This window comes from Ambystoma mexicanum, chromosome 1p (assembly GCF_040938575.1).
Source record: "Ambystoma mexicanum isolate Mex_15411 chromosome 1p, UKY_AmexF1_1, whole genome shotgun sequence".
NCBI lineage: Eukaryota > Metazoa > Chordata > Amphibia > Caudata > Ambystomatidae > Ambystoma > Ambystoma mexicanum.
Genome location: NC_090921.1, coordinates 1127849010 through 1127875870, shown reverse-complemented (window position 1 = coordinate 1127875870; position 26861 = coordinate 1127849010). Strand labels below are relative to the sequence as shown.

The window sequence follows — 26861 nt, the reverse complement described above, 5'->3', positions numbered from 1 at the left end:
GTTGGACTACTACAACAGCCTCTTTCTCAATCTGCCTAACTCTACTCTTTGCCCCCTGAAGCTAATCCAGAATAGGACCGTGAGACTTATCCTTGGCCTCAAGCCCAGGGACCGCATCTCTCCGGCCCTGAAATCTTTGCACTGGCTCCTGGTGGCTGCAAGGATCAAGTGCAAGACCCTTTGCATCATCCACACAGCTTTCTGGGGCTGGGGACACACTATATCCAACTCTGTCTAAATACTTTCCTTCTAGAGCCCTTTGCTCAGCTACCTCTAACTTTGAGGGTCAGTCGCTTCTCCAAGCAGAGAGTGAGGGGGTAGATCTCTTTCCTCTGCAGGTGCCTCCCTCTGAATTGGCCGTCCTGCCCCTTTCAAACTTGAGCTGGACCACCTGTAGTTCTGGAAACTGCTCAAGACATTAATTTTCTCCTGCCTGTTTGCCTGCCCTGACTGGTTGCTGGGTACCCTCCAAAGTCTCACGGGGTACCAGGACCCTCCATGATCAGTCTTCCTGCACTGCCTCCGGGCCTACCTACCACACACATAGGGGCTGTAATTGTAACTCCTACTGCCTCCTTCCTTCCATGCACTTCTCAGAGCCTTGGAGCCCAGACCCGACCCACACTCCCCCCACCCACTGGCACTTTTGTTGTCATACTTGCACGATCTGAAATACACAACCTAGTAGGATCGTTTGTCATCTCTTCCCTCTGTCTCCCCCTTCCTTGTTTTGTGGCACCTAGAAACACTTCCAGGTGTCCAGGTACGTTTATAAACATATCATGTCAGTGTGCTTTACTTGATCCTGGTTCCTCAGCAGTAGTGCTGCTTACTTGATGATGCCAGACACGTCGATACTGGTTTTAGCTCCTGCTAATCGAATCATAATTTCGATACCTGGTTATGGTAAGTGCAATATTGTATGGGCAAGCCCAGTGGCAGCTTTTCTCCCACTTTGGTAATTGTATTGAAGTGGTGAGCAAAGCATATCCTGTCTCGCAAAATGATATATGGACACTATTGGTAGGGAGAATGCAAGGTTGCCTGGCACCTGATTTCAGGTACAGCATGGACCAGGCCAGTCGTTGCAAGTGTCCCTCGCACATGGGTAAACGTACAAGCACTATGTGCAGAGTTACTGAAAGCTTTCCTCCCTGGCACAGCATGTCCCAGGGGCTAAATATTCGCCTCATAATGCATGGAGCCTGTATGCCATTCCATCCCTCTGCGAGGTTGTACTAGCCCCTCGTCCTTCTAAGGTCAATAAGAGGAGTACAAATTATTTGGCTAATGGAACATGTCAAAGTGGATGGAATCTGACAATGAAGCTCTATATTGTATTTGGTTATTTGTATAGCGCCCTTCCCCACTTGTGTGGCCTCAATGCGCTTTTTCCTCGGTTGAACGCCCTTGGTGACCGTAGTTGATGTGGTTGTAAATTCTAGGGAGTTTAGCTTAGGAGATGCATGTGTGCATGTTGCCGTTCTAGGACTTGGGTGGCTGGCAAGGCTCGACTAAGTAGCCCAAGAGAGGTCAGACACATGGGTGGGTGCTGTAGAGATAGATTTCTATTTTTGAGAGAGTCTATGTGAGAGCAGCTATACCGGATTTCTTTCAGGTGGTGGTCACTGTATGCTAGTGGCAGAGGTGTTGAGGTACATCAGATGGTTGTCTGGACGGCTGTGTGCGCACTAGCCTGGATGTGTTTGGCCGTAGCCATATTCTATTGCGCATGGAGGCTTGGCTATGCCTGCGGCCAATGTGTCCACACTAGTGGTGTGAAGCTATTGGTACGGTAGGCTCAGATTGCTCGGCTCAGGCAATATATGTCCAGGTCTAGAATTGAGAGTCCTATACCAATGGGCTTTGCTTTCATACTGTAGCAGGTATCCGCATATATTAAACGGAGAGGGAAGCTACACCTAGATTTGAGAATCCTTTATTTTTTTTTAAACATCTTTTTATTAACATGTGTGAGACAGAATAGCAATCCATTGAAATCAAATTATGGGTGCATGTATAATTATGAGAAGAAATCTTAATGCACGTTTGTAGGTCGGGTATGGAAGAGTCCTTCATACTTTGCACATTGTCCTTCCTATGGTCCCAACCAGCCATCCGCCCGCCCACCCTTTCAGGTTGGTTTCATCATGTTCCGTCTCTTCCGCCTCGTAAACTATTAATCCCCCAAAAACTAACCCCTCTTCACCCCCTAACTGAGTTGTTTAACTTGTATTTTAAATTTGACAGGCATTTTGCATATACACATTTCTACATCACCGGAGTGGACCTCATGGTATAACATAGCATTTGAATTTACATTTATATTATTCAGTCTTATGTGTCTGACAGTCTATTGGAGTATTCAGACTATGGTCTCCTCATCGCTGTCTTGGGTAGATGATGGGTATGTCTGCAGTGGGGCCCATATGTCCTTAGGTCTACATACCGTCGACCGGGATCTAACGTACTGTTCTTCGTTCTCTTGGACATATAATAAGTCTCTCAACCAAGTCTTGTGGTTAGGGGCTGTTTTGGCTTTCCAAGCCTGCAGTATGTTCCTCTTGGCAACTGCCCCTGAAATAGCTACAAAACGGCGGGTCTTGACTGGTGCCTTGCCAATGTCGCCCAGCAAGTACTTCAGCGGGGTTGCCAGTATAGATAGCCCGACAATGTCGCTTACTGTCGTGGCAACTTCTTCCCAGAATGCTCTGATTGGGGGGCAGTTCCAATACATATGTATAGAGTTCGCCATGTTGGAGTTGCATTTGGGGCAGTTTGTGTCCCGTGCTGGGTCGAATTTGGATGCCTTGTGTGGTGTAATGTGTAAGTGGTTCTGGATCTTAAATTGTATTAATCTAAAATTGGAGTTAAGTGAGATAGCTTTAGTGTGCTGGCAGTATCTGGGCCATTTGGTATCCTCAATGGCGATTCTCGGGTCTTGCTCCCATTTTAGTTTCATAAAGTTTTTGGAAGGGGGTATGTTCTTGGGCTGCCCTATATAGGGTAGCTATTGTACCTGTAAAGCCGTCCTGCGTCATAATTGCCATTATGAATTGGTAAGACTCTGGGGCATCTGGAAATGTGGGCCATTTTCTTTTGCATGCCGCTTTTAGGCGGTAGTATTGTAGGGTTATTATGAGACCCGCGCCTAGCTTATCTTGCACTAACTGCAGTGTGGCGAACTTGCATTCGGGGTAGAGATCCCCAAGTCTCATTTCCTTATTGGGGTCCCATCTTCTTTGAAGTGCGGTGTCGAATGTGGGTTCTAAACCGGGGTAGTGCCACAAGGAGATAAATGGCCAATATTGCGTTTCGCATCCCACCCTAGCAAATAGGGAGGACCAGGCTCGTACAGTAGTGGCCACTGATGTTCCCCTTGGTTGTAGTAAATGGCATGGCCTGAATATTGGAGGGGGCTACTGCAAATTTTTCGGCTCGTACATGGGCATGTGGTTCGGCTGTGGCCGCCCAGTATCGAGCATAATGAGCCTGAGCCGTGTGAAAATATAGTACATAGTCTGGGGCCGTCAGGCCGCCGGTTTCATATCTTTCACACATCTTTTGCCAATTGAGCCGAACTGATCTCCCTCCCCACACAAAGGCGGTGGTTAGTTTTTGCAGTTTTAGAAAGAATTCCCTTCCCGGCCAAATGGGGACACCACAGAACAAGTAAAGGAGTTTAGGTACCACAACTATTTTGAGCAGGGCGACCCAGCCGTATAGAGATATTGGTAATGCACCCCATTTATTTTGAGTTTTTGCTTTAGGGTGTGTAAGTATGTTTCGTAATTGTTTGAGAAGTGTTTGTCTATCGATGGACATTAGTATTCTTAGGTAGCGTGCAGTGGTGCGGGACCACCTAAACCCTGTTAAAGCCGGAGACTGCGTGGTGGATGGAGTCAACTGGATAATCTCTGACTTTGACTCTGTTTGGTTTATCTTGTAGCCAGAGTAAGTTGAGAAAGTGGATATTTCCTTCATGATAGGGGGTAGGTGTGTCTCAGGATGTCTGACATATCTCATTGTGTCATCGGCGTATAATGGAAGGAGCTGTGGGGAACCTCTGATACGGATGCCCCTCCATGTGTGTTTGTGTCTTACCTTGGCCGCCATACCTTCTATTGTAAGGGCAAATATGAAGGGGGAGAGAGGGCAGCCTTGTCGGGTGCCTCTCTCTAGTGTGAAGGGGATGACATAGTATTGTTTGTTCTCACCACTGCAGACGGCTGTTTATATAGCACTCGGATATACCCTACAAGTGTCGGCCCAAACCCCATTTTGGCTAGGATCAAAAACATATAGTTCCATGAGACAGTCAAATGCCTTTCCTGGGTCTAGATTGATTGCGGCGGCTTTGGCTTTGGGATCAATTTGTGACGTGATAGCGAAAAACCTCCGTAGATTCAGTGCGGTTGAGCGTGTTGGGATAAATCCTGATTGATCCGTGTGGATCAATTTATTCATGTATGGGGTCAGGCTGTTTGCTATTGCTTTGGAGATGTAATACAATCCTCTATCGGATAGGCCTTTGTATATGTCCATTTCAGCCTGTATTTTCAGTAGATGTTCTCTCCCCTCATTAGCGGGCTGCTGGACTTTGAGATCGCGGAGTTCTCTTTCAGCCTTGGTAAATTCCCTTCTTATGTCCCTCAAAATGCCATAGGATGTCCCCATCAGCTGGCCTCTCAGCCACACCTTGAACGTCTCCCAGACCGATTGCAGGGATTGTACTGATCTTTCATTATGCAGAAACAATTCCTCCTATTTCGGTTCAGAGGGGTTCTACAACTGCTTCATCTATCAGCATATTGGGGGGCATGCGCCAGGTTCTGGTGGTTTGGGTCATACTCCTTGATATCAGCCGTAAGAGGACTGGGGAATGATCTGACAATGTACGCGGAAGGATGTCACAGTGCTCCACTTCAGCAATGAACCCTGGTGAGCATAGCCAGTAATCGATCCTCGAGCTGGAGCCATGAGCCTCGCAGTAAAATGTATATTCTCCATCTTGTGGATGCAATTTGCGCCAGGTATCTACCAGAGGTAGGGTGACCATTGCTTGCTTCAGTGTCAACGCCGCTTTAGTAAGCTGTTTGCAGTGTCCTGTGGAGTGGTCAAGGCCCAAGTCCAGTATTAGATTGAGGTCACCACCCCATATCAATGTTGCAGTGCCAACGGGTGACGGCTGCTCTATAATCTGGAGCTAAAACGCCGGGCTATCCACGTTTGGACTATAAGTATTTACAAGGATAATATCTTGGTTATGTAGTTACCCCCATAGGATCGCATAGCGCCCCTCGTCTGTAATAGATTTGATCACTTGAAAGTTTAGCCGTTTGTGTACAATTGTGAGTACTCCTCTTGCCATCGTGGAGTAGTTTGTGGCCACTTTCACGGGTCCCCAGTTTCGCGCAAATGTGTCGGTGATCTTTTTCGTGGCGTGTGTTTCTTGTAGGAGGAGGATGTCCACCTTGTGTCGATTCGCATATGCCAATATCTTCCTTGCCTTTATCGGGTGCGCTTGCCCCATAATGTTCCAAGTGAGTAATTTAACCCCTTGTCCCTTAGTTGCCATTGGGGTCGGTGTCATAGGCTTGCCATGGCTTGTGCTTTGATTGCGGTGTTATCTTACTTTTTTTTAATAAAGATTTTTATTGATTTATTCAAACTAACAATACAAACCAAACATGCAGTGCATATATCAACAGTTCAATTATTCATCATTTAATTCTAATCACTGCTTCCCATATCCCACCCCCCATTACGAGCCTATTTATTCCAAACGCTCCATGTCCGTCTCGCGTGGTGGGGTCTCACTTTCCGTGGATTCAGACATATCTTGTGTTATTCCAAACAATTCCGCTATTAATAATTTCCATGCCATCAGGGTTCCCGCCTCCTACTCTCCCCCTACATTAGTCGCCTCTTGCCATAACGTGGTTTCTGCCTCCGCCCATTTCTGCAATTCCTTCCACCACACCTCTACCCGTGGCCTATGGCATGTCTTCCACCCCATGGCAATCCTCCTTTTTGCAAGCACATATGCTAAATCCTTCAATTTACTTACATATTTAAGTTTCTGTGCTCTGGGGAACCCCCCTAGCAAGCAGGCCTAGGCCGTATTTATGACAATAGTGATCCCTTTTTCCGCCAGTCTCTGTGCTACTTCACCCCAGAAACGCTCAATCACTGGGCATGACCAAAACATGTGTACCATGTCGGCATTTTCCTCATCACATTTGGGACATGCCTGTCGTCCGGCGTTATCAAACTTGGATATTCTTTGAGGTGTCATATATGCCCTATGCGTAATATACAGTTGTATCTGTTGCAATCTGGCGTTCCTTGAAACCTTCTTGTGGTATCCAAGGGCCCACTCCCACATCCCATCCTCCATCGAGGCCCCCACTTCCTCCTCCCAGTCTAGTCTCAATTGCGTTAATTCTTCCCCGACCTTTGACATTATCATCTCATACAGTCTACAAATCTCATGTCCCCCTTCTGTTATCATATATTACATCCATAATAACGTCTGGTTCTTCTTCCAACACTGTTTCAGGCCATATTTTCCTAATTTTCTGCACCATTCTGTGATATGTGATATATTGGCCCGTATGTAATCCTGTCTCCTCCCCTAGTACTTCAAAATCCCTAATAGTCCCCTCTTGCCAGATATCTCCCATCGTTACCACCCCCGCCGATTCCCAGTGGGTCCTTATTGCCATTCTCAATTGCTTATCTCCCCCTGCCAGTGTAGCCAATGGTATCTGCGGGGAGCATGGGAGTGAGTTCCCCATCATCCGGCACGCCTTACGCCACATCTTCCATCCAAGCCTCATCATTTCGGGGCACTCTCATTTCTGTCTTGGGCAGCCAAATCATTTCTCTTAAATAAAATGGGGCACAGTCATGACCAAACAACCTGTATTCGGGGGTAACTTCGTCTGAGAGCCATTTAGCAACGTATTGCAGCTGGCTCGCTACATAATCAACCTCATAGTTAGGCAATTTTATCCCCCCCTTTTCGTTAAAGTTCTGCAACTTTCATAGCGCCACCCTGTTCCGGGTACCATGCCATAGGAAGTCCCTACACAAGCTGTTCAGTTTAGTGAAAAACTTCTTGGGTATCAGATATGGAATGTTCCCAAAAAATGCAAGTGCCTGGGTAGGACCACCATTTTTAGCATTGCCCTTCGTCCCATCATCGCTCGGGGCAGCTTCACTCAGAATTTCATACACTTCTCAATTTTTCCAATAGCTACCTCAGTATTGTGCCTATGTTCTTCCTCAACCGAATGGTACACATCTATCCCAAGGTACCGAAAGGTTCTCACCGCCCATGGTATTTGTAACACAGGCAATCGCCCTTCAGGGTTCCCTATATAACTACCTAACGGGAACAGACTAGATTTTTGAGGGTTCACCGCTATCCCAGACAGCCCCGCATATCTCTCCATCACCTCCAGGATATATTGAAGATTTTCTTCCGGGTACCTCAAGTACAATAGCAAATCATCTGCATATAAGGAGATCAAGTGTCGTTCCCCTCCCACCTCAATAACTATAGTGTTGTATTGCTGTCTCAGGTATATTGCTAGGGGCTCTAGGGCTAGTATATAGAGCATTGGGGACCACAGGCATCCCTGTCTGGTGCCTCTGCTGAGTTGCCATCTTTCAGATATCACTGCCCCTGTTCTAACCCTAACCAGCGGTTCACTGCATAGCATTTTCGCCCATCTTACATATCTTGGTCCCATTCCGTAACCTTCCAGGTCTGCCAGCAGCCATGGCCACTTGACTGAAAAAGCCTTAACCGCATCTAGTGATACAATCACCATCTCGCCGTCTTGCTTACTACCCCATTCGACAACTCGATGGAGTCGTCTGTGGTTATGTTTTATATTCCTGTTCAGGACATAGCCCGTCTGATCAGGGTGTATAAGTTTGTCAATGACTCTCCGCAGTCTGTTTGCCAAGACCGCCGTCGATATCTTGCTGTCCTGGTTCAACATCAACAGTGGTCTGTAAGAGCCACAGCTATGCCCCGGCTTGTTAGGTTTGGGGAGCGGTATTATGACCGCTTCCCTTAGTGACTCCAGCAACCGTCCTACCTCAAACGCCTCATTTAGCATTTCAAACATTGAGGGGAGCACTTCTGCCATATAAACTTTGTAAAACTCACTCGGGAATCCGTCCGCCCCCGGGGTTTTACTCGTAGGCAGCTGCTTCACCACCTCTTCTAATTCTTCCAAAGTGATTGGTGCATCCAGCTCTTCTTTCCTCAGCACTTATTCTAGGCAGTCCTATGTCTTCTAATATTCCTATTATCTCTTCTTGATTACTTCCCTTCTCATCACCATATAGTAATTTATAATAATCCACAAACTCCTGATTAACTCCCTATTGGGTGTCCGCTACAGTACCATCCTCCCTAGTTATCGTCCTGATCATGGGTTTCACTCTTATATAACCATGCCAAAAGCCTTCCTGTTTTATCACCTCCCGCATGCTGTCTCTCCATGTATTTTTTATAGTTAAGGTTGCACAGCCTTTCCCCTTGTTCCACACATTTCTGTTGCAAGCGGTGTTATCTTACTTGTATTTCTCCTGTCTATGCTTTTGATGTTTCGCCCCTTCCTTGATGTGACTCATTTCCCTCGTCAATGTATTCCATCTTGCTTCTTTCGCTGTGATGTGAATTGTCCGTTTCAACTTGTGGGAAACGGGCCCTGTAGTCTCCCCTTCCCCTCCCCCTCACTATCCCCCCAACTGGACAGTGTAGATCCCAAACTGAACTTAAACTATTGAGAAAAACAATAGGGTGGCCCTGGTTGGTGAATCTGTCCTTGTCCCTCTACCGACCAGACCGTTCTGATGGCCGCTGTACCGTTATTATATGAATCCAGGTGACCTTCCTTCAAGTGTTCGAATTGGACTGCGAGTGCTTGTCTTTCTGTGTTTGCGGGATATAGTGTTCAATGTACCTCATGGCTTCCTCCGGGGATTCAAAGAACTGAGAATCCCTTGTAGTTGGAGAAAGGCCTGTGTTTCACAGTGCATTAGGTTTAGGCAAATGTTAAACCAAGACGGAGGTTACGCCTAGATCCGAGAATAATGTACAGGGGGGGAGAGAGGCCTAAGTATCACAGTGCAGTAGGTTTAGTCCTACAGTAAACAAAGATGGAGGCTACACCTGTATTTGGGAATCCTGTTTAGTGTGCAACAAGCTTCGGTCTAAAAATACAGTAGGTCTCGTAGTTTGCTCTCTGTGCTCCAGATCTGAGCCGCACCCCCCGAATGCCTGTGCAGCCAGAAGGCTGACTCTAGCACGATCCCGCTCTCGCCTGAACAGCAGGCACTCCTATGAAAATGCGCAGTGGCAAAGCCAACAGTTTGAGCTTGTGTCTAGGCATGGAATCTGCATTTTCCAGGCAGTACCCGAGTGTTCGTACCTGGCCACAAGGTGGCAACTGCTAAATGGTGATAGTTCCTGGACGTATTCTGGCAGTGCCTGGCCATGGCCTACCCGATCCTATACAAGAGCCAAAACTGATGACTTTGCCAATGCTGCTTTTTTTAACAGGAATTCAGTGCGAGTAACAGATGAAAGGACACTCTTATAAACCTAGTGCTTCTTAATCGTATCTGAAAGCTTAACGGGGTTAGATGACTTTATAGCTGCAATTAAATGATTACTTTTCAGAAGTGCGGCACAAATCACGGAGTTAGATTCCAAAATTCCAGGGGATGTTTTTTGGGTGAGGAGGGACAGGTTGCGAGTAGAAATGGCCAAAGGCACTAGTCTGGAACTGGGCGGCGTCACCCCACACACCTCATCTCTCCATATACACCTTCCATGAGTCGTTTTTCCTTAAATCGTGCTTTCTGCGCCACATAATGGGTACAACTCAAAATAAGCTGGACGGGTCCCTTGTTCTAATCGGGATCCACTTGGCATGTCTAAAAGTAGCATTAACCTGTATGCAGATGCTAAATGCAATACATACAGGGGCCAGACCAACCCATACCAGTTCACTGAGCACCCTTTGCCAGCACTTGCCCTCTGGCTCCCTTTCCCGGACTAACCCTTCTTGGTCCTCCCTGTCCACTGCACTCGTCCTCCCTCCCTTCCCCCTTTCGCCCCTGGCACTTGCCACTTTGGCCTGCCCAGCACTTCACTCCTGTACTTCTCCCTCTACGCCCACCCCCACCCGCTCCCCCCCACACACACACACACTTACAACCTTGCCAAGCACTAGCATGGTAGGATTGTCACAAGGCCAATATAACTGTTTTGTTGTTCTTGATTCGCATGTCCCTCCTCCCCCCATCTTGTCTTGTGGCGCCTGGAAACACTTGTGTATGGGCGCCATACAAAGGTCCAGTAAATTAAAAAGTGCTTTCTTCAATGAGTGAAAACTTTAAGAACTTGGTGGCACACCAAATGGCTCTCGTGCGTTTCTTGAGGTGCGATGCAACTCTTCTCCAGAGTCGGACGGGGGCATCAAATTGTCTCGGGCACCAATGAAAAGGTGCCCACAGGTACACATGGCCATTCATTCCTTTTGTGACTTGTTTGAATAGTACCCAAGGGGGAGATTTTGATAAAATGTGCAATTTAAAAAGTATTTATTCAACAATGGTCAAAACTGCTAGCCACATAGTGAAATGACTCATCAAACTGGCCCACATTGGCCAAAAAAGTAGCTCACTTTGAGCAAGAAAAAGTTTTTGTTCGGTCATTGCCCTATAGGCCAGTCCGAGCCTGCTCATCTCCCCACACCAGTGAGGTTTCTGCCATTTAGTGACGGGAGATTTAACTGGGCAGCTTTTCTAATCATTGTATTACATGAACCATACTTTAAAATTAATTTCGTAAAGGGAGACGTCTGCCATCATGTATTCGTGTATTTTTAGAGGGGTTTGACTTCTCGTATTGCACGTTATTGTGTCTGAATCCGCGGAGCCTCTATAACCTTTTAAATGGATGTTAAAATGTTTCCTCGCCCGGTTGCCCCTCTCCCCAAATACACAGACCCTTTGCCCACGCCTGGTTGTTGGTTCTAGTTAAACCAGTATCTGTTGTAGTTTGGACCGTACAATTATCTGGAACCCTCTACACCATCCCTTTGCCTCAACTACTTTTCCTGCCCCCACCCCCACCCCCACGTGCTTGAGCAAAACACCAACAACAATAAACGGGCGCCTTTTTTGATGGACAGGACTCTCCATGCTTCGTGTGAGCGCATGGCGCACACTCCCACCCTTCCTGTTGAGGCGTAGTCTGGCAGGCCACGCCTTTTGCGACACTGTAACCGGCATAAAAAGGCCCTAATGAAATGAAACCGTCTGTGTTGAGTGCAATTTGTCCACGATATCCTGCTATGCATGCTTTGCAGGCCTGGGTGTATGGTACACATTACGTCGGGCCTCTGCCCACCACAAAGGAGCCGGACCAACCAGCACCCTTGCTGTCCTTTAAATACTTGTCACCAGCGCAACAAGAGATTGAAACCCTGGAGTGCCCAATTTTTTACCATGTGTTCTTGCGTTGCATTAGAATGAATTCGGCAATTGTGCTACTGAAAACAATGTCTCCTAAACACTGATTGAGGGACATTTTCGCTTCGAAATTCTATACCACATTGCTTTAGTTGTGCACGCCATTTTTCCTCTACAAGCCTATGCAAATAATCCTACCTCGGTTGGTGCTATAAACCAGTATGAAAAGGACTACCTTCTTTTATCTATAAACTTATCGGGGTAGTACACGTATTTCACGTTCATGGTGTGAGCTGGAGTGGTAGCCACACCACTCCCGCTCTCACTTGAGGTGTGAGCCGTACCTGAAGTCGCTTCTGCTAGTTGCTTCAGTTGTGAATGTAGCAGAGGGCAGTTCTTCCAGAGGGGCCTGCAACCTGTGGCTCTAGTGGTGTTTTAAACTGCGACTCCCGCCGACGGTGGCATAGATCCTACATTATAGTCTGCCTTCTGTCTAAATAGCAGAAGGATTGTGCACTGCTAGGCCCCTCACAGACCAGATTATGGTGTCAATTCTATGCGCTCTACACCTGGTATAACCTTTTTCTGGTCGGTCTATTGAGTGGAAATGAGTCATTATTTAAAAAAAAAAAAAAAAAAATATATATATATATATATATATAATTATTCTCCCATCTCTGGCATGCAGGGATTTGCTGTTTCCCGACATAATTATTTAAGGATTTAAAAATGGGTAATCTTAAAGGGGGGGCTCCTGAAGGACCCAGATACCACCAGCCCCTCTTAATGGTTTTGTTGTGGGATTTGGAATCTCTGATTTACCTATGAATATTTGGAGAGTGGGGGGTTGTTATCCTGATCTGACTGGGCCACTGCTAATTCCTGGAAGATTTACCCAGGAGCTTGGTGACCAGGCCTGTTGCCCTATTCGTGGGTGTGCAGAAGGAGGAGAGGTTCCTTCTCTTAACACCTTGCAAGGACTTCACTGGCATGAACCTACGACACGAGGGATAGGGTACTTAAAAAAAAATGTATCGTTCATCTGTTTCCTGTCCCTTTTCCATGTAAGAGAGAAGACCTCACAAGGCAAATAGTTTAAGGGCAGGCCCAGTAGTTGGCGTAAGGAGTCCTGGAAATGCGTAGAGCGCAGTAGATGAGTGGAGGAGAACAGTTTTGTTTTTACTTTTTTTTTTAAGGAGCGTTCAAGTTTGTGAGGAAGATGTACGTTGAAATTCCTGAAGTTGAGGGGTTTGCAAACTTTGGCTCCCTAAGTTATGGCCAACAACTCCCACCAGACCTAGCCAGCAGAGGCAATGGTGTGTGGCCATGTTGTAGTTGCCTGCCCTTTGCCTCTGTAAGAATATTTGAATCCACTGGGATGGAGAGCTTTGTTTTTGGTGGCTCGCCTGAGACATCTGCACGGCTGAAAATCGACAGCCTGGAGAGATCTGGGGCGAAAACTGCACTACCTGTTTCTTAAGGCAAATTGCTCGGGCGTGTAGGCGACCTAGCCCACTCCGTTTTAAAACTTGCCCTGCTTCTGCACAGGCATTTCTCCGGCCTCGGCCTCAGAAGGGATTTTTGTATATGGCAAGGAGTGGGCCACAGAGCCTCCCAGAACTTAAAGCGTTGTGGGGTTTCTCCTTGTGGTGGGCCAGGCTCTGCAAGGCATGCCCTCAGTCTTGCGAAAGCCAGCGGCCATTTTACGTGCATAAAAGCACTCTAGCTCTCCGGAGCCGGCGCCGCGGCGAGTTGTACGCATGAGCTTGTTGATTAACTGAGTAGAAAGATGCAGACCATTAATCCTGCAATTTGGACAAATAAGTCATCCCCCATTAATTGCGAAGTGAGCGGAAGCGCTAATGGAATCGTTTTTTTCTTCTGTCCCCAATGAATACACAGTTTGTTATGGTTAATATGATTAAAATGAATACCCCTAGGGTGACGATAAATAAATGTGCCATGTATTGATGGTGGTGGCGAAGTCCTTAATTACAATGATGCCAGTTACATCATCCAGGAACCCAATTCTTTATGTTCAAAGTCTCTGTACAAAGAAACTGGGCCTCCAGGGCCGGCAGAACTATTGTGGTAAACCGCTCTCTAGTGCGAGGCCGGCCGGCCGGCCTGCATGCACAGTTCCCACCCGTGCAAGGCTGGTAGCGCCTGACGTCTTTCCTGGGCATCACCGATGGGCATCTCACTGACCCAGACTGCCAGAAGGTTGCTGTTTAGGCCTGTCCGCTCCGGTGCCGCGGACCAGAGAATGCAACAGGCTGTGCGCAGTGCCTAATTTGTACAAAACATAATTGCTGGGGTGCAAATATTTTCTAACACTCTCGACACGTCAGGTTGGGCAGGCTGCTCCCCATGCCGTCAACATGTACGGGTTTAAAGCTGCAACGCTCGCTGCCTTATTGTGGTTGACAGCTGTACTCTGTCACTACAACAGATCTGTGATTTACAATATCAACCGACACGCAGGGTCGGACTGGGACAAGAAAAAGGCGAGGTCACCCCCCCCCCCACCCCCCAAAAATTTGGCCCACCGGAAGTGATGTCATTTGACCCCCACCCCAAAGTAACATCCCGGGAAGCGGTGAAACACGACCTTTCACCCCTTGACAAAACAGTAAGTGGCATCAAATAGCATTGGTCCCAAGTACACTAAATCACTGTAAATCCAAGCAGACATCCAAGGCCAAATGATAATGTTATTGTATAGCACTTACGCTTTTTTTTATTTTTATAGAACAAATATGCATACAATATATATATATTTTTTTTTCTTCCAAACCGGCCCAGGCATGGCCAGTAACCAGCCCACTCTCTCCGTGGCCGGGCCGAAAAGCCAAGGGGCCAATCCCAACCTGCACATAAAATAACATGCTCGTTGTGTTTTGACATGAGACCAATGTTGAAGTGTCTTTAAACACAATCCTCATTTACATTTAGCTCCGATTCTATAGCGGTTTATTATGCGACTGACCGTTAAAATAATAAAGTTTCAAAAACACATCAGAATCAAACTGAGTCTGAGACCATAATTGCCAGGGCTCAGAAATAAGTGCCATGGAGGAGCCCTGGCAAACACCCCGACAAATTCAGCACTGGCTGTCAGATGAGTGTTGCAAATATGCTTGTTCTATTTCTGCCTGGGTGTGTGTTCGTTTTGCTACTTGGTTCCTGAAGGTGAATGCATTTAAATAATTGCCAGTGGCAAGGCAGGAATGGGACTATGCCATCACTTATCGCTGTGCTGTGTTCCTGCTTGTGTTTGGGCCCCTAGTTTATTCAGTTTATTTATAAACTGTGTAATTGACAAATTGGTGACGATGTCGTTTTGCTTTCACTAACTTCTGTGGGTCTTGGGGAAACAAACCTATTTAAAGAGTTTTGGGAGGCAACGGCCTGGGCATAAATAAGCCAAAAAAAGAAATCCTTGGTTTTCAGTAGACAGACGTAGAAAACCCAGAGAGACTCAATTAATCTGAAAGATGGGCCTGTTGACCAAGTTACTGGTTAAGACTATTTAGGGGTTAGGGTGAAGGCTAATGCCCCTGGGGTGATCAAACTGACTTTGCCGCTTTTAAATTAAGTAGACATTGTGTCACCATGTCCTGATTTGCACTGGATGACTGGGTGGCCCCGGTGAGTGTCATAAGGTTATATAAGGCCCAAGCCAGGCAGGCTGCACTATACAGAGCCGAGCTCTGGGGTATGAGTAGCATCAGCAAATTGCAGAGATATTTACTTTTTTTAAAAAAACTTTTTTATCCACCTTGGGGCTACCTGCGAATGCACCCAACATCCCCATGTTCATGATACTAACGCACAGAATATTTGTGCAAAACCTGTGTGCCTTTGGGCCCATATATGGGCAAACGTGGCAATTTCAGAGAGGCAATTGGGGACCTACTATCCCAGGCCGGTGGCACAAATATTGCCTTGTAAGAATGAACTAACCACCATGGGGTGGGAGAATCTTTGTTACAAGCCCGGATCTATTCCCATCAATGCCGAAGAGAAATTGAAAGTGGAATATGCCAAAAGATGGGGAAAGGAAATGTTGGCAAAACTGGCCCACTGCAATACTCTTAGTCGCTAGTCACTCCTCAAAAGATCTCATGGTTTTGAGCGGTATTTGGATGTGATGCAGCCGAAACTCATGAGAGCATTTACAAATGGGCACCCTCCCACTTGCAGTCTTAAGACCTAAATGGAATTCGGGCTGTCCTTCTGTCGGCCCTTCCGACTGCCCGTATTGTCCGAATACTGTGGAAAGTGTAGCACACTTAATTTTTTTGGCCCCATATATTCTGACATGAGAAAGTTCTTGCAACCCCTTTTTTTAGCAACATTGCACAAGAAGAGTGGGTGATGCCCTCAAATCAGGGTTTTGCGGATGAGAATCAGCTGGCCACCCACTGCATGGGGCATTAGGCTTTGCATTAGGCTTTGCAGGCTTGGAGGGGAATATTAAGGTCTACAGCATCTTGATTATGTGTAACCTGTTTAATTGAGTTTTAAGTTAATGATATGTTGCAAGGTCTCAATCTGGATTACAATGCAATTTCTATTGACCTATTTTACCTTTCATAGTTCTTAATTTAGTCTTTTACTGTGAAATTATGTGCCTTAGTTTTGTTGCTTAAATAGTAGGGGACCCAGGGCATGTGCTTACCCACAGGAACACATATGATGATTTCTGAACACATATGATGATTTCTATTTAACTGCACTTTGCAAAATGACTTGTAACTAGGTTGCATTGTTGATCAATTGTTTTCTGTTGAGTCTTCCATCTTGTTCGATTTGTTTTATTCCTTGGTTTTGGCTCGACATGTTTTTTTAATCTTATTGTGTGGCTTTTATGGTCTACACAGGCCGCATAAAGTAATAGGATGATGAGAAAGTGTGGTTCTCCCTTTCAGAAGTTCTACCTTCGTGATCACTATAAATGTCAAGTATTTGACTGCAGTTTCCTCTCTAAGAAGTTACCATAATCATGGCCCTGGTCTCCTTGTACAGTCTGCTTTGCTCCCAGTGTAAAGGTGCGAGATGATCAGCTGAGCTCTTACCCTGCTGTAGGCTGGAGAATCCTCTCCAAAATAGCCCACAGATGGCATGTCCATAGCACGCAGATGGCATGTCCATAGCACGCAAATGGCATGTCCATGTGTTTAAATACATAGCTGAATGTGAAAGCTCAACCGTTGGCACTGCTTTATCCTAAATCCTTTTGATTTTAGCATTCTAGGGACCCTGGCTGCGTGTTATTTGACTGTGGTCGTCGTCCTTAAATATTGCCTCCTGAAGGAGCATGCCATCCAGGAGCACCGCCACATGTCCAGGTATGCTACAGTTTTATTCAGCTTTGTTTGCAAGTCTAGGGTGTGTTTATTGCTAAGCAGACGCCTCTTTTTGCAAAGGATGCCGGCTTCTTCATATGTGTGACTTCTGAAATTATCAAGCCATGCAATGCGAATCCGGGACCATTGGCCCTGCATTCTGTCTCTCGGAGGTTCTATGTTGCAACCTCCCACCCACCCATTTCCGAAATTTAGAAGTAATGGAGGGGCTTATGCATCCTGGCTCAGGCTTGCAGCTTCAAATCACAGGCGTAAACTTTTGGGACATTTTCACTGCCCTTCTTTCCCCTTAAACCATGACGCACGTCCTTCATCCCATAGGCAACTGTGTAAAAGATTGAGCACCTTTTGATTCTGCAGTAGATGACCTAAAGCATAGGTTTAAAAAAATATACTTATTAACTGCTTTTTTGGTCAAATAGCTGTTAATTGACTTTCTCACCTATCGGTGTAGAGCAAAGATGGCCTATACTCTTGGAAAATATCAATTAATAAATGGTATTGCATGAAAATGCCGTCAATAATAATCTGGGCACACAGTGCATTTTAGGGGGGGAAAAAACTAGTGTGAGATGGCGAGGCAGCCTCCTGAAATAGTAATACATTAAAAATAAAGCAAACTGTGGACCGTAAATTAAAAAGAATTGTTTAGTTACTTCTGTTTTAGGCAATTGTTTTAAATGTGACAGTCTTTTTACAAGTAGTTCTGTACTTTTGCTAAACTTTGAAATAATTAAAAAATCATTAGGGCCACACAATTTGAAAACTGAGAAAAATCTATGAAGGGAAACCAAATATGTTAATTTGGCAGTATTGCAATAGCAATCAAATCTGACCATCATTCCATGCAGTCTGGAAAATTAGCCCTATCTTGGGGCGTTGAAAAAACTCTATACTAAACCATTGAGGAAACTGGAACAATGAGAGAATTTCTCTGACCTGGTTTTATTGGCCGGTGCGCTATGAAATTGAATGGCTATGGAGGGAGCCATATGCAGCCTGTACATGCTCTCATTGGCCGATGTGCCAATACATTCTTGAGATGCATCTTTTTCTAATAGCCTAATTCGTTGACTAGGAAATGCAGTGTGCAAAATGTAGCAAATTGTATACAACAATTATTAGCCCAGTAACTCGCATTTTTATTTCACTGAAAGTTGTCTGACTTTTCTTTGGTACCCTTTTTGAAAATGTGATGCCTTGAGGGAATTCACACAAAACTGTAAAAGTATTTTGGCCACTAGTTGCATGTAGGTCCTCATTCACGAAACCTGTGAAAATGAGTCCATCACGAGTCGGCTACTATGGATGAACCCACGCGGGCCGGCGTCGCTTGTTTGAAGAAAGTGGGAGTTTTGGGAAGCAGTGAGTTTGTCGAGGTAGTGTCTGAATGGTTAAGAGATGCTTATGTAAATTCCAAAGTTGTCTTGGGATCATTTGTCAAAACACGTCCTTTATGTGGAGGAAGATGCATGCAAAACGAAATGCCATAAATCCTTTTTTGATTAATAAAAACGGTTGTGAATTTGTGATATCTTAGTCATGAATACATTATTAATTTGCCAGGAGTTAGGTCGCACTTTTGTCCGCTGGTAAAAGGTTTTTGAATAGTCAGCTAATGACATGGTTATCCTGTCCCACTATGACCGGGAGCTATGGTTTAAGAGGGGCCCTATATTTTATTTCCTTCCATATGTGAAGATGGACAAAGATTTTGCCTTCCCTCGAGAAAAGGAGGCCGTTTGGACCAAGCTTTTAAAATTTTTTTTTGGTACGATGGATAGTGCTGACACTGGTTTCAGACGGATGGGGGAACAGCACTGTTATATGCTTTCAAGTCTCGCTCAAGCCCACTCATTTCCATTGGGAAGTGCAATCAAAGCCATTCAGCCGAAGGAGGATGATGCGTTTCTGACCTTCAAGTCAGACACGGACACCAGCCACACTCTGGTCATGCTCCAACAACGGCACTGTTCCTTTAGATCCAGAAAGACACATTTATTTCTGAAGGATGTCCTGTGACAACAGGCCCTCCTACCCGGTCCCAGTCGTATTGGTCCAACACTTATGCTGCATCAAACAGCTAATACAGCTACAAGGGGAAGTCCCAAGCCTATAGAGTAAATCGTCACCACTGCAGCTGCTCACACCAATCCTACAAGCGGGCCTGACCAGGCTCAGAGGCCACCCCTCCACTTCAACACCCCAGTGGGAAGACGACTCCCCAAGTTTGTCAAGCAGTGGCGATCCATCACCCTGGACAAATGGGTGTAGCTAATCCTAGCTTGTCAATGGTAAAAAACCACTTGCCATTACTTCATGAAGGTCTGTCCCTTTTTCCAAGGGAACAATAAAACGTGTCCCCCGCCACCTCCCCTAACAACAAGGCCAAGTAGTGCACTCTAGATACTTTCTCGTCAAGAAAAACTCTGGTGGTTGTTGACCCATTCTCGATCTACGTCTCCTCAGCATAATTCCCCCAGGCTCAAAACTTCAAGATGGTTACCCTCCAGCACATCCTAACCCGGCTGCAGGAAGGGGATTTTCTCTCGTCTTTAGAGCAGGAAGATGTGCACTTTCACATCCCGATCCATCTGTGACGCTGAGAGTTCATGGCTATGTCCTTCAACCTCCGATCTGCCGTGTTCCCCTGTTGGATATTTGCAGGGCTGCCACGTGGAGATCAGCACATAACTTTTACAAGGTTCTACTGCATCGACCGGGATTCCACAGAGGAGTCCAGGGCGCGCCGGGTGGTGCTACACAACCTGTGAGTTTTTTGAGGCGAGTGTTCCCTTCCGGTGAGCTTTCCTTCGCCCATTGTTGGTATTGTGTACTGTTTTATAGTCCATTCAAACACCATGTGAATCTATGAAGAATCCAATGCTGGAGAAGGAATAAGTTAATTCCCTGTAACTCCTGTTCTCCAGCATTGGTGTCTTCCATAGATTCACATGTGTTACTGTTACTGAAGATTTTCAGTCTGACTGGGAATAAAACAGCCTGTGAATCTATGAAATATACCAATGCTGCAGAGCAGGAGTTGAAGGTAAGTAATGTATTCCTTCTTTGCTACTTGATTTTCTTTACTCTGAGCTAGATACCCTTAAAGGGACATGTCCAGTAATACAGAAAATATTTCTTTGGGAACAGGGAGCGCATTATTTGAATGATTCCATACCGTTTCACACCACCAAGTGTAGAATCGGTCTCACTTCAAGCGGTAGTGTCCTTAAAGGGCCTCGAGTGATGGTCCTCTCCCTTAAGGTTGCTACGAAGTGTGGGTGACCAGATGGTCCATCCTCTATACCATTCCTGGCCCATCATCACTAGATAGCGGCATGGTTAACACCTGGCCACCATGGACACTCTAGTAGATGTCGCCAGAGTTGCGCGTTGGTTGCTGTTGCTGTGTGAAATGGATCTGACTTGCAGGCATGCAAGTTAATTTGCACACAAAACGCTACTTTAATACTGAGCATAACCATATCGGCAACAGAAAAACTCAAATGCAGAATGAAAATCGCTCTCAAACCGTACACACTACACTTTATCCCCAAAAGGAAAGGAGCGTCTGCAAAACAGCACGGATATGGTGAAAATATTGAAATCTCTTAATTACCACTCGCCAATTAACTTGCTCCTGCCAAAAATGTTTCTGATGCTTGTGACTCTGCTTAGAATCGCATGCTGTTGATGTAGTCCGACATCTAGTGGTAATCGCAGAGTATTTAATCTTGTTTTCGAAATTTAAAAAGGGACGTCGACCTGGGCGCATCTGTAACATGTAGCGTACCCATGTTCCCTCACGCATCGAGGTCCCCCCAAATTGTTTTTATTCCGCAATACTGGTTGCTCGGGTAATGCAGAGCTAGTAGCCTGCTATGGTGATATTGCTAATATTATTAAACTACAGTCCAACTTATTTTTGACATACTTTCGACGTCCCTTCAACTGTTCACCTTCACCGTCTGAAGACTTCCTCTGGACCTTCGATGACTGGCTGTGGCCTTCATCATCTGGCTTCAGCCTTGACAGTAGGGAGAGTTCTCTTTTCAACATTCTGCTTCATTAGAAAATGTCTTTACTTGTCCTTCTCTTTACTTTCCCTTGTCTGGCTGCTCTATTCTTTGTATTTAATTTGACAATGTGCCCTTCCTGTAACAGGAAGTTCCTGTGGAGGGACACTATTAGTGTAACAATTGCAATTGTTTGCAACACCAAACCAGGCCGAATCCGATTTTTCCACCAGCGCTGTTGAGTCGGACGAGGAGCAATCCTGCAGCCACGGCTCCAGTTCGGATGGCGAAGACCATGTAGTGGAGTCTTCGGACTCCTGTATGCCCATCCCGCAGCCGCACAAGGCATGCCGAACGCACTGCTACAGGGATCCCACCCACTGGTGACAGGAGCACACACACTCGCACCAAGGTTAAACGCACAACTCGCGGGCAATCCTCGACTGTACCATGGAAGAAGCCGACTGCACCTACAGGTATGTCAAAATCTATGGCAAAAACTTGAGGACCTCCCGGTTCTCAACCTGCTGTGCTTCTGCCTATGCGAGTAGCACATGCTTTGAAGTCTTTTGATGGTGCCCCTCCCAAACCTTAAACGGCCGTTTCGGACACGCTGAAACGCACGTCGACAATTGACTCACGCAAAATTAAGAGAGACATTGTCTAAAACACAAACTGACTCCCGTAATACTATGACCCAAGCTCCCGCCTCCATCTCAAGGGCATGTGGAAGCCTCTTTCACTTTGTCTCTCGCTTTACAGTGTCACAAAACTCCTATTCAAGAGGTACTTTTTCCACACCCTCAGGCTCCCAATACAGGAACCTGGACAAGGGATACATTTGAAGAGACCATGGGGAAAGTTGAGTTAATTTCCTTGTCAGAGAAATTCCCTAAACGATCACTTCCTGTAGATGAGGGCCCTAGGACATTTAAGTCACCTAACTTCAGCACCCTGTTTTTCAAACTACCCCTCCTTGACCTAAAAGTACTGAACTGGCAGGGATATTTTTCTTGATGATCAATGTGACGATTTATATCCTGTCCCAGACCAGGGAGATGGTTCCCCGGATAGTACTACCCAAGACCCAGACACATGATTTCATAGCACTGAGAACCACTGGCCTTGGCCAACAACCCACACTCATGAGGCTGAGCCAGACAACCTCTTTGCAGACGCAACACCTGTTGTGCAGCCTCAAGACACTTCCCCTATTGATGATCAGCTTCTGTTCAATAGTATTCTTAAAAATAAGCAGCATCATGTTTTAAAATGCACTCCAGAGGCAGTGCCTAACCTTACTTTGTTGAGGATATCCTTAAAGAGAAGCCAGTGAGTCATTCTATCCCTGATACGAGCAGTCAATCCAAAGGTTGATTGTTAGACCTGCCCCCTCAGATCCCCTCTACATTCGGGGACATTCTATTCCTGATTCTCTGGTCGTTACTGCAAACAGGAAGTGGACGGGAGTTCCACTGTCTTCAGTGGAAGCTCCTCCCGACAAAGAATGTATGAAATTGTATGCCTTAGGCAAAAGGATCACCACTTCTGCAATTTATACCACCCGTATTGCAAACACTACTTTTCTTGCCAGTTTTAGTGACGTTCAATGGGGTCTTGTTCAATGAGGCCTGTAGAAGGTTCCTGAACAAGCCAAGACAAAACTGCTCACTATTGTGCTCGAGGGCAGGCGGGTCACCCAAACTGTAGACTCTGCTGAAACAGCGGGCTGAGTCTTAGCTGAAGGAACTCTACTGAAGCTCCACGCATGGTTACGAAACTCGGGGTTCAAACCAGAGATGCAGGCTTACATTATTAACAAACCAATAGATTAATCTGCTTTGTTTGGGAAGGCAGTCCACAAAGCTCTCGAGAGATCAAAGAGCGAGCACGAAAAACATTTAACCAAATATCCAACAAAAACCGTGCCTGCAACGCAGTCTTCAACACCCACCGGTCCTTTCGAGGGCCGTCCTTTTCCAGACCTACACAGGGCTCCTACTCCACAGGAGTTTAACCCTGGTACTTCAATCAAGGGTCCACAAGCACCGATCAATCCACTCCGCTAGGGTTTCAACGTGGGAAAGGGAGGGTAGAAATGCAACTGTCAGGGGTTTTCCCTACCCCTCCCAACTAATGACTCTCTGGTCCGGGTCCCCTCCTATGCATCTCCAGTAGGCGGTTGGATAACCTCCACGCACAGGAGGGATTACTTCAGACAAGTGGGTACTGAAGACAGTGGCTGATGGGTACTGTCTCAAGTTACTCCAGACACCTTGGTACCACCAGCCAAAATCAGAAAGAATTACCCCAGAACATCTCCTTATTCTTCAAGCAGAAGTGGAGGCCCTTCTGCAAAAAGGAGCGCTGCAACATGTCCCTGTTTAACAGGTTAAACATATTCAATTTACTTTCTTGTACCCAAAAAGTAGCTAACCATGCGCCCTGTATTAGACCTGCGTCCTGCAACCAAGTATGTCAAATGTGAGGTGTCAGAAATGAGAGGCGGATACAAAGTGGTTATGTTCTCAACAACGGCCATTTTATTAACAATGGGTTTTGGATAAAGGCTCAACTTTCCTCATAAATAAAATATCATATCATAAAGTTGCATTCAACAGAAATGTGGAAAATCTCACATGTATAACATCAACCATTGTTTCAGGAAAACAGTTCAGTGTTGTGTTTCTAGATAAGTCTCTTGAAGGCAACACAAATGTCTTTTACCTAATACTTTCCTCAGGATGGCAAAACAAATGTTTCTTACACAACACTGGGTGGAATATGGCAAAGAGGAAGTCATTCCAAGTATTTCAGAATGACAAAACACAATGTCTGTTCCACAACACTGGTTGGAATATGGCAAAGGAAAGTCTTTGCTACTTTTCAGGATGCTGAAACAAATTTATTTTCGCCAACATTGAAGTATGGCAAAACGCAAGTCTTTTCAAAGCTTCTGGTTGACAGTGTTCAATTGCATCAACTTAATATGTCTAAGTCTCTCTTTAACATACCAGTTCAAAGTGAGTTTCCCAGTACACTCTCCTGCCAGCAAATCTCTCAACTGAAAACGTTAATATCCTGGTTTACTCTCCTGCCAGGAATCTCCCCTTTTGGTTTACATAGATCCCCTGGTGTACTCTCCTGCCAGTTATCTTTCCAAAAAGGTTCACCACCTGATACTCTAATCAGGTCTCTCTGCAACTTTCATATTTCTCTTAAGTATCACACAATTGTACTTTAATAACACTCCTTTGTTGACTTCAATTGTTACGCTTGCCTAGCTCCCCTATACTGATATCCCATATATGCGGGTTTGTTCAAGCTCTGTTTGTCAACCTTTCTCTCAATCTCTCTTGGCAATGCTTGGTCCAAGTTTCCCCCAACAGACATCTCATCAGGAGAATTGTACCATGTTCACCTTTTTCTTTTCATTTCTATTTGGTCGGTATTTGAAAATGCTTTCCAAACATTCTTTAATGTATTTACATGTCCCAAGGCCCCCTATGTTTCTAGGCCGACTCACCTGTTCACTGTGCAACTGCTGTGATGTGCTTGTAAGGGGCTAACTTCCCCTTCTGGCAGTCATTAGGTCCCTGTGTCGACTCGCGTGACCTTCACCGCCAGGACCTGCGCAGCACTGCAGCACCGTGTCTCTTCCAACGGCTATGCTGCGCACTATTTGCTCTCTTACCCGGAGTTCCTCTTCTCTGGTTCCGAATGCTGCCATTCTGCTTCTGGTAGACATCTCCCGTTCTCACCTTGACTCTTTGTAGGTTTTCCTCTGCTACTGGTCTTGCGTCCGCCTCTGCTCACTCTGCAGCCTTCCTTCTCTCTCTCCTATGTTCCTCTTGCTGCATGTGAGCCGTGGATTTAAATGGCCCACGCAGCGTATTAGGCTTGTGACGACTAGACTGCACATTATTCTTAGCATCACATTTCCACCACATTAACTCCCTGTTCCTCGTTACAGTACCTGAGGCTTTCTGGGACGTGGAGTCCAATGAAGTTTCAACTGATTTTAAGTCTCATTGTTGAATACTTGCATTTAAAATACACTATCACCATAAATGTCAGAGGTTTCATATCTTCGAGGTTTACCATGTACAGATGAAGGCTTAATAGGCGTTTGTTTAACAGAAGTGGCTTTCAGAGTTTTACAATTAAAAACTCCAGAATTAAGTCATCTTCACAAAAAAAGAGAAGTATATCGCTTCTCTGCTGTGGAGTCGCCACTCTCCCCTGACAGCCATCTCCTCTCATGTGATCCAATCTCAGAATACCTCCACCAGGGTCCGGCTCAGGTAGCGGCTGCCTTCTCCTGGCCACATGGGAAGAGACTTTAGGCTGGGAATCAGTGATGACTCCGAAGGAGTTATCACACAAGCCTCAAAGGTTCAGGAGGACCACTCTGCAGGACTCAATTCCAATGCGGAAGCACAGGGATTACATGGCAACTTGGATATGAAAGCTGCTTATTTTCTTTTTTCAATGTTGCCAGTGCACAGAGTAACTAAGGTTCGACACTATCTATTCAAGTCATTCTCTTCAGCGCCAAGTTTTTTTTTAACCAAAGTTCTGGCAGTGGCAGCAGCTCACTTCTGGTGTACCCTTATCTAGACGATTGGCTAATAACAGGACACTTGTATCAAGCGTGTCAAGAGAACGCCCAAAAGCCTAGATCTACTTTTCCAACTGGGGTTCTCCATCAAAAAGACAAAAATCAAACCTTGTCCCCAGCCAATTAAAACAATTTCTGGAGCTCTGATTGGGACTCAAGATTGGCTTGCCTTCCCCTCTGAGAGGGTTTATAACATGTTGTTCCAAATAACTCAATATGTAGCTGGCTGTCAGATAACAGTACGAAAAGCCAAGAGGCTGATAGGAATGATGGCTTCCTGCATTTTTCATGTACCACATGCTCGGCGGCGAATGTGTTCAATGCAAGAGTGGCCCTCGAGCCAATGGTGTCAAGCAAGCGGCCAGTGGGACAATCTAGTGCTTATCTTGAAAAGCCCTTCACCACTGCAGTGGAGACCACTCTCACCACAGACTTATCCCTGTCAGGGTGGGGAGCACACCGTCTCCACCACACAGTGCACGGCACGCAGACACAATCAGTGGCAAACAAACATATCAAACTGCTGGAACTTCTAGCAGTATTCAAACCCCTAATGATTTTCTAACTAAAGCTCCAGGGGAAAATAATTCTAGTCCTGACACAGCACCATGGTCATATTTTATATAAATAAGCAGGTACCGCCACATTTCGTCAGGGCTGTCCAAACTGATGCAAAGCATTTGGAAGTGGGCACTCAAACAAATGTTCTTCCTGTCACAACACATTCCAGGGGAGCAATTGTCCTGCAGTCATGCTCAGCAGAAACATTCAACTACCCGTAGAGCACGAGTGGCGTTCAAACAAACTCTTTTAGCACAACGTCTTTGCAGAATGGGGGCATTGTTGGATATTTTGTTTAGATTTGGGGTCTGGCAGTATTTTCTTACCGCCAAAAATAATGGTAATTTGGTGATGGCTACTCCTTGCATTTAGATTGGGTTTGGCCTTATTTCCTTTCAGTGACCATTCCTTATTACATTATATGGGATCATTTAGTGGTATACATTATTGTTGGCGATTTAGTGGTGAGCATGATTTTTCTGTTTTATTTATGACCCCAACATACATAATACCTTCCTTATTCTTATAACGCTCTTGTGATCTCTAGAGGCCTTGAACCTACATTCAGAAATTCCACAATTTCACTTATAGCATTCTCAATAACCTGTGGTATTATCACCAATTTATGTACATTAGTGAACTATGTTTCCATAGGCCTCTTTGCTGGTTCATGGACCCCTAGCAATGTCTATTGTATTAAATTCCACTCGGACACCATGCACCGAGTGGACACACACAAGCAGCTATTTATCACTGCTAGTGCTATTATTCCATCTGCATGGG

The 26861-nt window shown here is 45.7% G+C and overlaps 1 protein-coding gene across 1 annotated transcript in view; it reads left to right on the top strand.

Moving 5' to 3' along the window:
• SLC38A8 (solute carrier family 38 member 8) overlaps nucleotides 1-26861 on the top strand; it is a 279534-nt gene that overhangs the window by 149477 nt on the left and 103196 nt on the right. The window contains exon 4 of the mRNA XM_069604781.1: nucleotides 16758-16859. Coding sequence (XP_069460882.1) covers nucleotides 16758-16859 — 102 coding nt within the window. The remainder of the gene's footprint in view (nucleotides 1-16757; nucleotides 16860-26861) is intronic.